Source organism: Carassius auratus, chromosome 21 (assembly GCF_003368295.1).
Source record: "Carassius auratus strain Wakin chromosome 21, ASM336829v1, whole genome shotgun sequence".
NCBI classification, from domain to species: Eukaryota; Metazoa; Chordata; class Actinopteri; order Cypriniformes; family Cyprinidae; genus Carassius; species Carassius auratus.
In genome coordinates, this window is record NC_039263.1 from 14,566,274 (window position 1) to 14,581,573 (window position 15,300).

Consider the following 15,300-nt stretch of genomic DNA (forward strand, 5'->3'; position numbering starts at 1 on the left):
CTCAAGAACCCTACAAGACCAAGATCTGATGGCGACTTCAGTTGTCCTGCTTTTGATGGCCTTCTTCAGGGAGGCGATGGAATCCCTGTTCATACTGGCAGATGTAAGTATCTCAAACACATCTATTGTTTATTTTGCCTACAAGGACATGAAAAAGTTTGTACTCCCCCTGAGTCTTTGTGCAAAGACAATATTTTAAATATTTTTATTAAGATAGGAAATTTAAATAATAAATAAGCAGTGGAAAAGTATTCTAAGAAAGAAAAATATCACTGACAATATTTCACAAGTTGTACTCATTATACTCATGTTTTATGTATAGTAGCTACTTCATATTCTGCACTTTGATTCATGTTGTTTTAATATGTTTAGGTCAAGGCAACCCAGGCAGACATTGAGGCACAGCAGGTGATACCAGACACACCCAGGCTCATTATGCTTGGTAAGTATGTGGTTTTTCACTACAATTTATTATTTATGCACACACACACACACACACACACACACACACACACACATATCAAACATATCATACACACTGGAACACACTAACACACACTTTGTAAACTCACTCACACAAACTCAGACACTCTCATAGACACACACTAACACACATACTTACTCATACACACTCTCACAGACACTCACACATACATGCTCATTCACCCACACACTTACATATATGCATACTCATAAACACTCTCACTCTCATAGACACTCACACATAAGCTCATATTCACCATCATACACTCACTTACTTACACATACTCACAAACATACTCAAACAGTATTCACACTTACATATGTTTGTACACCTACACTCATATACACACATACTCATACACCCATTTACACATTCACATAAACACAAACATACTCAAATAAACACACTCTCACAGACACTCAAACATTCATGCTCATATTCACTCATACGCCCACTCACTCACACATACAAACACGTACATACTTACAGATAGTTGTACAGCTAAATACTCACATATACAAATTCATATTCACATGCATACACCCACTCACTCAAACACACACATTCACCCACTCACTCACACACACATACAAACACGTAAATATGCTGTACATACTCTCAGATGTTTGTACAGCTACACACATACTGTACATACTCATGCACAGATGTTTTACAGCTACACTCATATCCACTCACAGATAAACACTCACACCCACTCTCACACACACAGCTGTATCAACATAAGTATTTTTATTCACTTTTATTATATTCTATGAATGTGTACAAACAGTAATGTATAAATTGCAACATTTAAGAATTGAGTTAAGTCATTCATGGACTTTGTTGACAATGTTGTTTTTGGAATAAAACATTTTAGGTAATTAACATTGTGTTCTTTCATTTTCAGGACATTCAATTATGACAGCATCCAAGTGGATGCTCTCAATTGAGGGAAACATTATCTTGACACTGGAAAGCAGTGACACATTTATAACTGCCTTTGCAGTGATTTTCGCAAGCTACTACATCTTCAACATCGAGTACCAGGAGTCTGCTGCTTGTACACTAGAGCTTGTTCAGAGGCAAGTGAATTTCTTTCTGCATTACACTTTTGTATTGTATTTAAATAATGTGTGGAACAGTTGAGTAACAAAATAAAAGTTGGAGGACGGGAGGAATTTGAGAAAAAGTTTGAGTGCATTAGTCTTTTTTTTTTTTTTAAACATTTATTAACTGGTATGATATTGCTAACAGGTTCCTGGTCAGAATCAACCCTGAAGATGGAAATGCCAGACAGGTAAAGTGTACTGCCAGTCAGGGAGTTAGCAAGAGGACCAAGAGGTTGGTGCAGAGGAAGGTGACATCCATCAACCCACATGTTAATAGTTTTATTCAGTCCTTGATGGAGTTTGAATGGAAAACTTCAAACTGAAGCCTGCACTCACCACCCACTGTTAGTGGGACACTTGTTGTTGTTGTTGTTGTTTTAAGTTGTTATTGCTCATTTGTCATTCTTTTACTCAACACAATCCTCAAGTTCTCTTTTCTTGTATGTTTTTGTTTCATTTACATTTGTGCAAACTTAAAGGGATAGTTGACCCAAAAATGGAAATTCTGTCATTGTTTACACACCCTCAAGTTGTTCCAAACCTGTATGAATTGCATCCTTTTGTTGGAAACAGAAGATATTTTAAAGAATACTGGTAACCAGACAGCTGACGGCACCCACTGACTTCTATAGGTTTTTTTTTTCCTATTATAGAAATCAAAGGCTACCATCAACTGTCTGGTTACCAACATTCTTGAAAATATCATCTTTTGTGTTCAACAGAAGGAATAAATTCATACAGGTTTGGAACAACATGAGGGTGAGTAAATGATGACAGAATGTTTATTTTTGTGTCAGCTATCCCTTTAAAAGCCATTAATACCTGTGAATTGATGATGCACTGAACATTCAATGGTTTTAAATGAAATGGTTGTAATAGTTTTAATTGATTGAATAAAACATTTTTGACAAGAACATTGTTTGGGTTGTCTTTTGATTTGGACAGGTATTCTGAAGTATAATTATAATATTACTTCCTATATATTTATATACTGAAATAACTACATATTATAATCACAATATTAACGTAATTAGTAATTATTTTGAAAATTATAGTAATATTTAGCAGTAATGAATCAATATAGATATTGCAGTACAATACCGTATTAATTACAGCAGAAGCAGACTAAAATGAGAAAATGTTGTAAAAATACAGTAAAATACTGTTTTGTACAATTACAGTACTGGCCTTGTGTACTGTAAATTGAATTACAGTATAATTACTGTAAATCACAATACAGTAACTTGCTGGCAACCCTGCTGCCAGTACTGTACTGTAAAAATACAAGAAAATAGTTAACAGTGCATGTAAGTTTTAAAACTTTGCATTTAAGTAATTAAGTGATTAACTAAGTGCTGATTGACAATTAGTGATGAACAGCTGCTGTTAACAAACAGAATCACTGAAGAAAAGAGAAACAAAATAACTACTACATCTGACTTCAGACACAGCCTTAGATGAAATCAACTGAAATAAAATACAAGAAATCTCTCAAGATCTGATTAAACAACCCCACAAACAGCATCACCAGCTCCACTTATTAATAACCAGACTGACTTTATTTCTGTCAGACGTCTACAGAAGATCTTATTGAGAATGAACTAAGGTTTAGATGTTGATTTATTGTTTCATTTGAAGTAACCATGTTAGAGATCAGTGTTTGCTTTAGTTGGGCTCTTGACCCTTGACTTCTGTCTTATTCTTTCTCTGGCAGTGCGACTTGTATATGTTTTTTTCCTCATCATGACGTATTTTTGGACTAAAATGACTTATACTCAGGTGCGACTTATAGTCCCAAAAATACGGTACTTGTTTTTGCACCACCATTATGCATCTTATGTGACTGAAATGCATATTCTTACAGTGAATTCTCTGCGTGTGTCTGTGTCAGTGAGACGGATGGCCATCATGGTGCTGTATATAACTGTTCTAGTGACTCTGTACCTGGTTCCTATGGGCTTATACTCCCCTGCATTAAAGAGAGGAGCAGTCTGGGATCAGCTCCTTCTTTAATTGGACACAGGGGAGCACCAGTGGTACACTTCATTATTCTTCTTAGGCTTTTTAGGTTCAAGCACAAACCTTTGAATATTAAAAGTTTTTTTCTGTAATAATATACTCTCTTCTTTTGTAGTTTAAGCAAGATACCCCAGATGAATAGGGTAAAAAAAAACATAGATATCACTATACTTCTCTGTTTAATCGATTGCATTAAGAATTGAAAACATTTATTACAAGTTTTTGGAAAGGTTATGTTTAAAGAGGGAAATTATGAATTACCCTGTAAAATGTGCACTCAATTACATACAATTATAAAAAAATATATAGGAACAAACCCCTCTGTATACACAGAAGTAAAATTATAAAAAATCTGGTTTATGTAAAATTGCTGCTGAAGTGGGGACTTATGGCTCAATGCAAGAGAAAAACAAATTTTGAGAAATAAGCCTTTAAATGTTTGTTTTGTAAATGAACTCTACAGATGCAAGCTGGAAAAGTCACACAAAATCTCTAAATTGACCAGTTTGTGAACATTCTTGTAGTTTAATATTTCTCAAACAATTATATCAAACACTGTGGCACTAACGGATTTAGCAGACACACAATGTACCACGTGCAGACTGAAAAAAAAGCAAATCCTTGGTTCTATCTTCTCTCAGCTTGCTCCTGAAAACACCTGCATGTCTTTTGAGAATGCACGAAAATAACCTACGCAGGACAACTAATGTAAAAGACGTGTTCCCAAACTGGACACACACCTCACCTGCCATGATTACTTGGAGAGACAGTCTCAATGCTGGATCCTGGTTCTTCTCTGTAAGTCTGCATGCAGAATGCTTTGTGTACTCCTGAAAAATGTGTAATTTTATAATTAGATTTTTTTCCACTCAGCAAGACCCCTTTGGAACAGCTTCATCTCTGAGCCTAGATCAGAGGTGGGTAGTAACGAGTTACATTTACTTCGTTACATTTACTTGAGTTATTTTTCGGGGTAACGAATACTTTTCGGAGTATATTTAAAGATGGGTACTTTATACTCTTACTTGAGTAAATTTTTTGGGAAAAATCTGTACTTTTACTTCGTTACTGTGGGCGACGCCCCTCTCGTTACTTTATCTTAATGCAATAAATGCTTCAGTTTATTCCAAACGCGCCGTCTACTTTTCTCTGGACAATGAGCGATGCCCATTCGCGAATGATTCATTCTTTTGAGTCAACTCTGTTCAAAGGCTTGATCAAACCAATTGGCAAACGAGTGAATTGGTTCATGAATCAGTTTGATTGAGTCGTTCAGTTCCATGCTGCACGCGCTGAGCTCTGAAGCAGTTCACTCAGAGTTGTAACGTTTAAGAATATTAGCAGCGTTGAAAACGGGGCTATGGAACTGCTATGAATTGAAAGCTAATCTGCAAAGGCTATTCTTTGTTTACGATGGAGATCCTTATTAGATGAACGCGTGTGCTGTCTACTGTTTAACAGGTAATAACTTGGGCTACATTCGATTACAGTACACAACACCACTGTGACATTAGTTTGTTGTACGTGTGTGGCTTATAACAGGTTGAATGCAGCTTCCAAAAGACAAAGAATAGCCGATTAAGATTTTATTAATTTTAATACAATCACACCAGTGCGAGTACGTTCAGCAAGTCATATCATCAGCTGCTAAATTCAGATCTGTGATCGCTTGCTGGCGCTGAGCCAGAGACAGACGCGTTTTTACAGCGCTGCGCATTAACCAATCACACACGGTTCTGTTGAGCTTTTGAATGCAATGGCCAATCAGAGGTGTTCCGATGAGTCATCGCTGAAATGCCGGTGCTTCCTTCACTCGCTCACTTACTGAATACCTCTTTCTGCCGAATTCTCTCGTCAGAAACAACAAAGTGCAGATGTGTGTACGAATCTATAATTAAGATATTGATTTCACAGTGTTAACAGTTTCAGTGATTTTAATGGTAGTTTCTGAGAGTGAATGAAATCTAGACTGTCAGTGAAAATTATGTTTAATAATGTAAATGTTATTTGCTCTCTTTCTGAACAATGAAAGATTAGTAGCAATATTTATATCACATTAACTTTCAATGTTAAATTCACATTTAAAATAAAGTCAGTCGTATTAAAAATATGTTATGGCATGACACCTATATTTGTTACTTAAATAAACAGACAGGGTTTTATAATAAATTACATAAATTGGATTAAAGGCTGATGAAATATATACATTTATACACACACACATACATTACATAAATTTTTTGTCTATATATCTATATAAAAAAAGGCTCCGTATATATGACCCAAAGTAACTAGTAACTAACTACTTGAGTAGATTTTTTATCCGATACTCTTTTACTCTTATTCAAGTAACTATTCAAGACTAGTACTTTTACTTTTACTTGAGTAAATATTTCTAGAATTACTTTTACTTTTACTTGAGTAAAGTTTTTGGGTACTCTACCCACCTCTGGCCTAGATGAGCGTTTGCAAGCTCAGAATCAATCTGTGTGCACACCGAGGGACTTCTTTGATCTGGCTGCTCAACATGGAAAACTAGTGATCTTTGGAATCTTTGGCCACCTAAGGGTCACCCTTATGGTCACCCTTATAGAGATGCCTGGATATCCTGCACCCTGGAATGGGATAAAGTGTGTGATTTTTTTTTTTTTTGATCACAGAAAATACACTGCTGATAAAATCAGCTAACATCTGCTGCTAACATCTGCTAAATTTCTCCTAATCTGGATTTCGTATGGGCTAAGGGTGAGTAGATTTTCATTTTTGGATGAACTGTTTCTTTGATCTGAATCTTCAAGACTATTATGCTGATCCCATGAACAGAGGTGAATGATGTGTGGTCTTTAGCCAACATGAGTGACTCTGACAAGCAGGAACCATCTCTTTGAGCTACCTGATGAAGTGTGTTGGTTCATATTTAACCACTTATTTAAACAAATCTCTAACTGAAGTTCAGTTAAGCAGTATAAACCACTGTTAATGTGGTACATTGAAATAATCCTTATGTTTTATAAATTGTAACAAAACGACAAATAAGTAGCTGTCCTTATGTGATATAGGATACAAATAATTCACTATTTAAATTCTAGTCACTAATTTTGCAGCTCAAACTTTATATTGCATTTGAGTTATTGCATTTCACAAGCCCCAGGTTCTATCAATGCTACTGTAAAGGTTTCCATTTAAAGCATGAATGGAAATATCTGTCATGTCGATGTTTCCTTCATTGAAATATTAGTAGATCCATTGGTTTTATGTTTCATCTTAAGTGGTATTTAAAACCAATGTTATGGTTTTGGCTGAATCATTACTCCCAGAAAGCAGCTTAATTCTGTAAGAATCCAAGAAGTCAAATAATTTTTTTGCTAATGTTTTGTCCCTTTTCTCTCTTTGAATTTTAAATTGTGCCTTATTGATCATTGTGTCATTTTTATAGTTATTGCAGTGTCTATCTGGTTTTCAGTTTTTATACTCATGTTTGTTTGTTTTTCTTTATTATTTGCATTTTTTTACATTTACATTACATTTAATCATTTAGCAGACCCTTTAATCCAAAGCGACTTACAAATGAAAACAATAGAAGCAATCAGACCAACAAGAGCACAACAAAAGTACACAAGTGCCATGACAAGTCCCAGTTAGTCCAGTACAGAACAACACATTGCCTGTTTTTTTTTTTTTTTTTAAGACATGTTTACACGTGAACTGCGCTGCTTGGTCATGGACGTCAACATCTGACTGATGTAAGACGTGAGAAGATCATCCATCTTGTATCCCTGAGAATAATAAATAAATAAAGTCAGTTGATCAGATACCTTTTATAAAGGAATAGCTGGTGCATTTCTGTAACCAAAGCACCATGGTATTACAATCTGATAACAACACTGTATTATGGTACCTCCACAGTATTTTATGTAATGTTTGACTCACCAGTGAAGTCTCACATAGCAGTTTATTCCCTCTAACCAGGTTACCAATGGTTATGTGGAAATAGGTATGGCCACTACTCCAGTTAGAGATTTTGGTGAAGGGGTGTGTGCCCAATATGTCCTGTGGACAAACATTATTCAAAGATTTTTAAATAAGGATATAATAAAAGTTTAGGATGTAAACTGGCTACTTCGCTGTAGTCTTTATTTATGTTACTGCAATGTAAGACATCAGCATTTAAATATGAATGCTAAAACGCTAAAATAAAACACAATACTTTTTTTCTAGAAAGATATAAATGTATTCCGTAAAGACACATAAAAAAGTCATAGTAAAAATACAAAAAAATTAAATCAAATGAATACTGTACTTTGAACTTGAAAAATGTGCAGTTTCCACAAAAACATTAAGCGACATTATCATAAGAAATGTTTCTTGAGGACCAAATCAGGATATTCAAATGAATTCTTTAGATTTGAGCAAAGGCTGATGGGAATTCAGCTTTGCCATCACAGGAATAAATTACATTATAACGTGTATTGAAATAGAATTCATATTTCATGATAATACAGATTTTTATGTATTTTTGATCAAACAAATGCAAGAGACTTTTTTCCAAAAAAACAACATTTGAAAATCCTGCCAAGCACCGATTTGAACAGTAGCGCACAAAGTAAAGTTTTTAGTTTAGATATTTATAGAAATTACATTGTTCTGGCCAGTGTGTAAACCTACCTTAGTTTTTGGGTCTATGAGAGTGACACCATGCTTGTTGATCGCTATCAAGAGGACTTCTGGGAAATTTGGATCTGAGGATTGCTGTGGGAGCAATTCAAAAATCATCAAACCATGTAACTTCGATCAAATTCTTGAACCGGGGACAATGCCATTTAGTTGATTGAAAAAAATGTGGAATTTAGTAATTCAACATCACATACATCATATTTTGAACAACTTGCCTTGACTTCGAAAAAGGCAGATCCAAAAGTAGACCACTTGTAAACGATTTCCAGAAACATCAGTTTTGCTTCCTCTCGAGACTTCCCTGCGTGTTTATTGAAGTATGTGACGACAGACTGAGAAGAAAACAAAGACACATAACATGAACTTCTCATGAATGAATGGAAGAAGCAGGGCTAGTGTTGCTCACTCACCCGTTTCCAGTCGTCGGGCGACAGCTGGTGCATCACGTCCTGAGGAAGCAGCTCCTTCAGCATCTGGGTGAAGTTATGAAACTGTGATTTGTCCTCCTCAAACCTCACTCTGTAAATGAGCGCAGCCAGCTGGAACGCCTCTTCAAGAGAGCACTTGTGGTAGCCACGCAGATACTTTGGGAGCTCCTGAAGAAGGTTTAGAAAGATGGAAGTAGCCAGAGGATCACACAAAGTGTTTAAAAAAAGATCTTGAGTACAAACAAAGAGAGAGTTTCTACCTGGAAGTAATGAAAAATGGAGTCAGCCATGGGATCTTTGCCTGGAACGGTGTTGCCCCACAGTTTCTTCATGAAAAACACTTGGTAGGTCAGTAAAGGCACTGTGCCTACAGAACCAACAGAATCTGAGCCCTCATCTTTACACTCAATGTACTGATCATTTTAAGAAGCAATACACATAATCACCATCTTTCACAGCTCTGGCTTTTTTGATCCAGTCTGTCAGATGTCGAACAAAGTCAAAGAAGAAATCTCCTTCTGGCACACTGATCACCTGAAACATTTAACCCAATATGTAAAATAAGATGTCTTACATTAAAATACACACACGGACAAATAACTGACTACAGGACATGTAGTCCTTTAACGTAAAAATCACCTTTGAGATTTTTTGTGTGTCATAAACTCACACAGAACACCTTTAGCAAATCTGAACAGACATTTGACAGCTCCGTAGCCTCACCTTGTCAGATATTTTGACAAACAAGCTGAAGCCTTCAGAAGACTGGAGCATCATTCTGCCAGCGATGTTCAGACAGAAATCTTTGGCTTTTGTGCTCGATTCAACTTCAAAAGCCTATCAAAAAATAAAAAATAAATAAAATAAGATATATATATATATATATAAAAAATGTCAATCTGTTGCTAGTTATGGGGGGGGGGGGGGGAGTTATGGGGGGGGGACTTCATTTTAGCATGTATACAAATTGTAGGAGGCAAAAAACCGGAGACCTTTTTGTGGAAATCAAGTAAAACAACATTTTAATGAACCAAAAAAAAAAATTATTGAAATAAATTAGATATATAAAAAAACTTTATAAGTTTCTTTTAACTTTAAAACTTTATTAGTTTAGTTTAAGTACTAAACTAATAAAAATTACATAAAGTAAAATGAATTAATATACATTATTTACTATATAGGCATACAAATCAAAAACAAAATTACTTAAACTAACAAAATGTAAATAAAATCGAATCTAAACTATCATTGACCCCAAAATAAAACTGTTGTAAATTTATCTATTCCAAGTGTTTGCTTTACTAATTATATTGCCATAACAATTTAACAAATCTTTGTTTATATTTGATTTTTTATACCACAGACATGATCAAATACATTTCTGTAAAAAAAACAATTAATTTAATCCCATCTACAGTTCTGTCATGATTCTGCCTTCATGTCCCGACTTTTCTCTAGTCTTGAGGCAGGATCATGACAGACCCGTGTTTTGTGTACAAGCACATGGCCTTGTCTTTGGGCCATGTGCTTGTGTTGTCTCATTCCCTTGCCCCGCCCCCCTTGTTATCCTAGTCTTGTTGTGATTGCCGTATCTGTGCCACCTGTCGTGTCTTAATTGTTCCCCTATTTAGATCTCCTAGTGTGCGCTGTCTTTCGTCGGTTCATTGTTCTACTTATGTGTTCCTACCTGTCATTCTCCTGAGATACCTTGTCCTAGAAACCCCTCTAAGAAGTCTTTGTCTTGCAGTGAGTGTTTGTTAGTATTTAGTGTTCAGAGTCTTTGTTTACCTTGTTTATTGTGTTTTGTAGAGTTCTTGTAGTGTTTACCCTAGCCCTTGTTTTCCCCCTCGTGGGTTTTGTTTTTCCCCTTTTTGTATAATAAATCTTGTGTTCAGTACATCCTGTCTGCATCTGAGTTCGTCCCAAACCCATCCTCACAACAAGTTCATTGATTTATATATACATATGTATTTGGTGGTTGCTCTACTGCTATCATCTACCCCATTTGTACGTATTATTTTAAATATCCCAAAAAGGCCAGATTTTAGCTATATTTAAACCGAAAAGGACATGTTTCTCTGGAATCTCGAGTCTATTCACGCTTCACCTCTCTTCTGCTGTTTTCTCCAGAAGCGCCACATAACTTTATGTTTAACTGAGGATGTAAATGAGGTCAGAGCACAATGGGGCATTCTCTCTGCTTCCTCATGCATAAATAAACACAGCCAGGCATGAGAGAGAGAGAGAATATTACCCCCACAGGAGGCTGGATACAACATAAAATACAGGTAACACTCACCTCATCAGTGTCATCAGGGAAGTACACTTTGTGAAAGATCTGGGTAGTTTTGTGCTGAATGGCCTCCACTTCTACAAGGTGAGGAGGATACTTTCTGGATCCATTTCTGTCCGTGAGGAAAAATGTTTTAAGGGAATTCCATGCAGCATTGGAGATACATGTTAGGATGTGCTGTGAGAGTTACCGCAAGGCTTTCTGTACTCTCTGCATGCAGTCTGGGGCGACTGGATGATGTTTCTTGGATTGCAGGAATTTCTGCACATGAGGAAGCAACATGTTACTGGGAGGAAAAAGCCCAGTGCAGAGCCAGAGAAGCTCCCAGCCCTTCTCCTCGCTGTATCTGAAAACACAGAACAGATTAGCCAACAATGTGTTTAATGTTGTAAAAGTTAAAGCAGTTCTGGTCAGTTGCGAGCTGACCACTAGGGGACAGACTGATATAGATTTAAGGGTGTTTTCACAATAATAGGTTTCATTTGTTGTCTGTTTGTAGCCTGTGAGCAAACATTGTCATGCAGAATCATTATTTTTTGAAACATTTGCATCTATATTAAAGATCAAATACCCTTTTTTCTACAAAGAAACATTTTTTTTATTATATTAACATACAATTTAATAAAATTAATAGTAAGTAAATAATAATAAATAATAATGATAATAATAACAGAAATAGCTGTTGTATACATAATTTGTTTTTATACATAATTTTATAATATAAAATAATATATTCTGTATAATAAAAATATATATTTTTAATTTATATAACTTAATATTATAGTATAAGTCATATAGCAAAATTATACAAATTCTTTTTGTTACTTTTACTTAAAACAATCCTAAAATAAATAAACATAACAGAATAGAATATATACTTTATCAGTAACTGGGAAAAACCCACTTCACGTGATTCTCGGTGAGTTGCTTGATGATCTGACAGAAGATTTCATCCTTCAGAGGTTCAGCCTTTAAAGCTCCCTCAAAGATCTGATCAGTGAGCTCATTGACCGAGCGGCTTCTCTTCGAGGGGTAGTCACCCATGTACTTCATGATAGGTACAACAGAGTCAAGGGTCAAAATGAAGGGAACTGCAATTATAAAGTTAACACTATTAACTGTCAATATGTAAGCTGTAGAGGATATCAGTGAAGGCCTGGCAGGCATCCTGGGACAGCTCTTCATGAATGAGGACTTTCTTCAGCAAAGGCTGTTTGATAGGTTCTTTGGTGCAGCACCACAGTTTATCCTTCCCTCTGCCTTTACTGACGATCACAAGACTCAGTGTGCTCTTGGAAGGCGGTCTAGAAAATGTAATGAATCCAGGGAAGTGATTAAATTAATGTGTAAAGTGGTAGAATACAATCATATGTGTGGTGCCTGGCACAAAGACATTTATATATATATATATATATATATATATATATAAAAAAAAAAAAAAACTTTTGGTGCAGCTAGGGTTAGGGTTAGGTTTAATTACTCATTGAATGTTATTGGCCAGATGTTGAAGCTGATTGGTTGGTGTCTGACTAAGGCCCTCCTCCTATCTAGGAATATATATTTCTCATCTTTAAGACAGTAGTTTTCACACAACAAAGGGAGGAAAGGTCCTGAAGAGGGTTCAAACACCTGAAGTGATCGTAGGAGAACTCCTCTAGAGTGTACGGCTGATCCTTCTCCCCACTGTCCAGCTGATTCGGATTGGACAAACTGATGGAGTCCTTACACAGGTCTGAGGACATGCTAATCAATGACTGTAAGAAACACAAAGTAGAAAATTAAAGTGACTATTCGATATCTCATGTGTTCCTTGAGTGTTAGTGGCATATTTTGGTGCAAATGCTTGTGTTTTGACCATGAACAGATAATTTTTCAAGGTGAATACAATACATTGTTAGTATAAAATGTGCAAAAATTTTACCTTTGGGGGTACAACAGCTTGTAAACCTTAAAGGGACAATTTTGTGCATAACAAGCACTTTAGAGTATCAATATGTACCCTTAAGTGAAGTGAAAGTGACATACAGCCAATTATGGTGACCCATACTCAGAATTCGTGCTCTGCATTTAACCCATCCAAAGTGCACACACACACCGTGAACACACACCCGGAGCAGTGGGCAGCCATTTATGCTGCGGCACCCGGGGAGCAGTTGGGGGTTCGGTGCCTTGCTCAAGGGCACCTAAGTCGTGGTATTACCGGCCCGAGACTTGAACCCACAACCCTAGGAGTAGGAGTCAAACTTTCTAACCACTAGGCCACAACTTCCCCTTACTATGACCCATTTTGGAGGACATAAACGTTTTCCTTCTAAGCGCACTATTTTCGGAGAGTAGGCTATACAATGAATGTACTGTATGAAAACACACTCACTACAATATCGTATTGTGGCCTGGTGATGGTGGGTAGCACATAGACATTGTCTGCAGGGAAGTCTCCTCTTTTTTTGGTTCTATCATTGACCCCGTGTGCCCAGCCTGAATTCAGGACCTGCTCTCCAGTGTGCTCATCCAGAAAGATCAGATCTCCCTTTGAGTATCTCAGGAACGAAGAGGCATGTCCAGCTGCAAAAACAAAGAGAAACATAAGTGTTTCTGTTCATCTTTTAGATGTTTTATTGATTATGCTGGACCTTCTTGTCCTGACCCAAAGTCTGCTTGGGGCTGGATCAAATATAATGGTTATATCCTTTGTTTCATTTGCACTTTTAAACTGAACTGCTGTCCACATGTGCTCACCAGGGTAATGGCTGTCCACCAGGGCCACCACAAACTTTGACCTAGAACGCAGGCCCTCTAGGAAGCTGACAACTAGGTCACGGATGTCTTCAGCATTGTTGGATGTGAAGGTGTACTCATCTCCTTTAATGGTGGCCAGAGTGAAGCTCTGTCCCTGCAGCTTTCCACCTCTGGATAAATGAGTTAGATTGACCAAAACTAGTAAAATGAACATATAAAGAACACATACAGCATATAAAGTGGGTTTGGATGGATGTACACTGCACCTGCTGCTGGAGACTGCAGTGATCTCGGGGAAAGAAAGGTCTAGAAGGACCTGCTCCTGCTCATCCACAAAGTAAACTCCAGTCCAGTTCACTGCCACTATAACATCATTCTTTGGGAGACTAGGCCCTGCAAATGAACAGAAACAGCAGCCTGAAAGTTGAGCTTTATCATACCCAATCAGATCAATATGTCTTACAAATTACTTTTATGATTTACAAAATATCTTAACAGAATAGTTCACCCAGCAATAATTAGCTTGGTTTTTTGTTTTTACATTATGTAATTAATGATGAACACATTCTCAGGAAATGGTATGGATCAAAATTTAATGATTTTGACATTTTACATCAAAATAATTTTTCTGCATTTTCCGACCTCAAACCCAATGTACGACGGCTGTAATTACCAGACATCGGAACAACCATCATCTACTCAGATTACCAACCAAAAATCCCACTGGCTAATTGTTAAAATATTATTCCCAATTCAAAATAACAACCTTAAAATATTTTCAATTCAATTATTATTTCAATCTGAATAAATGCAGGTTTTAAAAAATGCTAATAAAATGTTATTTATAATATAATATAATATAATATAATATAATATAATATAATATAATATAATATAATATAATTGAGAGTTGAGAGTTTATGAGTGAAGTAGCAGCATTTATTTGCAGACGAATCAGATCTTTTCAATGAAACTCGGTTCAGAAAACTGGTCTGAATGATTGTTCAAGAATTCTGACCCATTCACTGATTTATTTTTTAATTTTTGGGGTGAACTATTCTCTGTAAGTCTTACCTGAGAATTTGAAGGCCTCATAGAAGCGAGAAAAAAGCAAAGGCCACTTAAATCGAGCGAAATCCACCACCTCCTCCTTCACTCTCTGTGAATCAAGCTTCTTCTGTGTGTAGATTCCCTGTGGAGATGCAATCGTCAATATCTTAGTCTCATAGTGACACAGTATCCCTGATTACCTCAGAGACAATTACCTTTCCTCTCATCAACTGGTTATAAGCATAAAACGTAACAAACTCATGCATTACCACAATCCATAAAATTGATCTCCAGCTTTATTAAACATTCATGTCCATCGCTTTAACCTATGAAAGGCAGAACGGTAATTAAAACAGCCTTCACCCTTGAGAGAAGGAACATGTGATTAATGTTTCCACAGGAACCGTCAATCAAATTTCAAACTGCTTAGTCCATCAACCTCTACGAGCTAGTGAAGATTGCTGATCTAAACAACAAACCCATTACATGATAGTGAGGCCAAAA

General features: G+C 36.3%; 1 protein-coding gene across 1 annotated transcript in view; it reads right to left on the reverse strand.

The window, feature by feature from the left end:
* Nucleotides 1-7,286: 7,286 nt before the first annotated feature.
* Nucleotides 7,287-15,300, reverse strand: part of LOC113038626 (unconventional myosin-VIIa) — a 36,384-nt gene continuing 28,370 nt past the window's right edge. The window contains exons 32-48 of the mRNA XM_026196208.1: nt 14,821-14,938; nt 14,013-14,139; nt 13,747-13,916; nt 13,382-13,572; nt 12,637-12,761; nt 12,154-12,311; nt 11,912-12,065; nt 11,198-11,353; nt 11,014-11,119; nt 9,438-9,551; nt 9,161-9,248; nt 8,975-9,081; nt 8,697-8,882; nt 8,502-8,618; nt 8,278-8,361; nt 7,543-7,662; nt 7,287-7,388 (exon numbers count right to left, since the gene is read on the reverse strand). Of these exons, the coding sequence (XP_026051993.1) occupies nt 7,296-7,388; nt 7,543-7,662; nt 8,278-8,361; nt 8,502-8,618; nt 8,697-8,882; nt 8,975-9,081; nt 9,161-9,248; nt 9,438-9,551; nt 11,014-11,119; nt 11,198-11,353; nt 11,912-12,065; nt 12,154-12,311; nt 12,637-12,761; nt 13,382-13,572; nt 13,747-13,916; nt 14,013-14,139; nt 14,821-14,938 (2,214 nt within the window). The 3' untranslated portion in view covers nt 7,287-7,295. The remainder of the gene's footprint in view (nt 7,389-7,542; nt 7,663-8,277; nt 8,362-8,501; nt 8,619-8,696; nt 8,883-8,974; nt 9,082-9,160; nt 9,249-9,437; nt 9,552-11,013; nt 11,120-11,197; nt 11,354-11,911; nt 12,066-12,153; nt 12,312-12,636; nt 12,762-13,381; nt 13,573-13,746; nt 13,917-14,012; nt 14,140-14,820; nt 14,939-15,300) is intronic.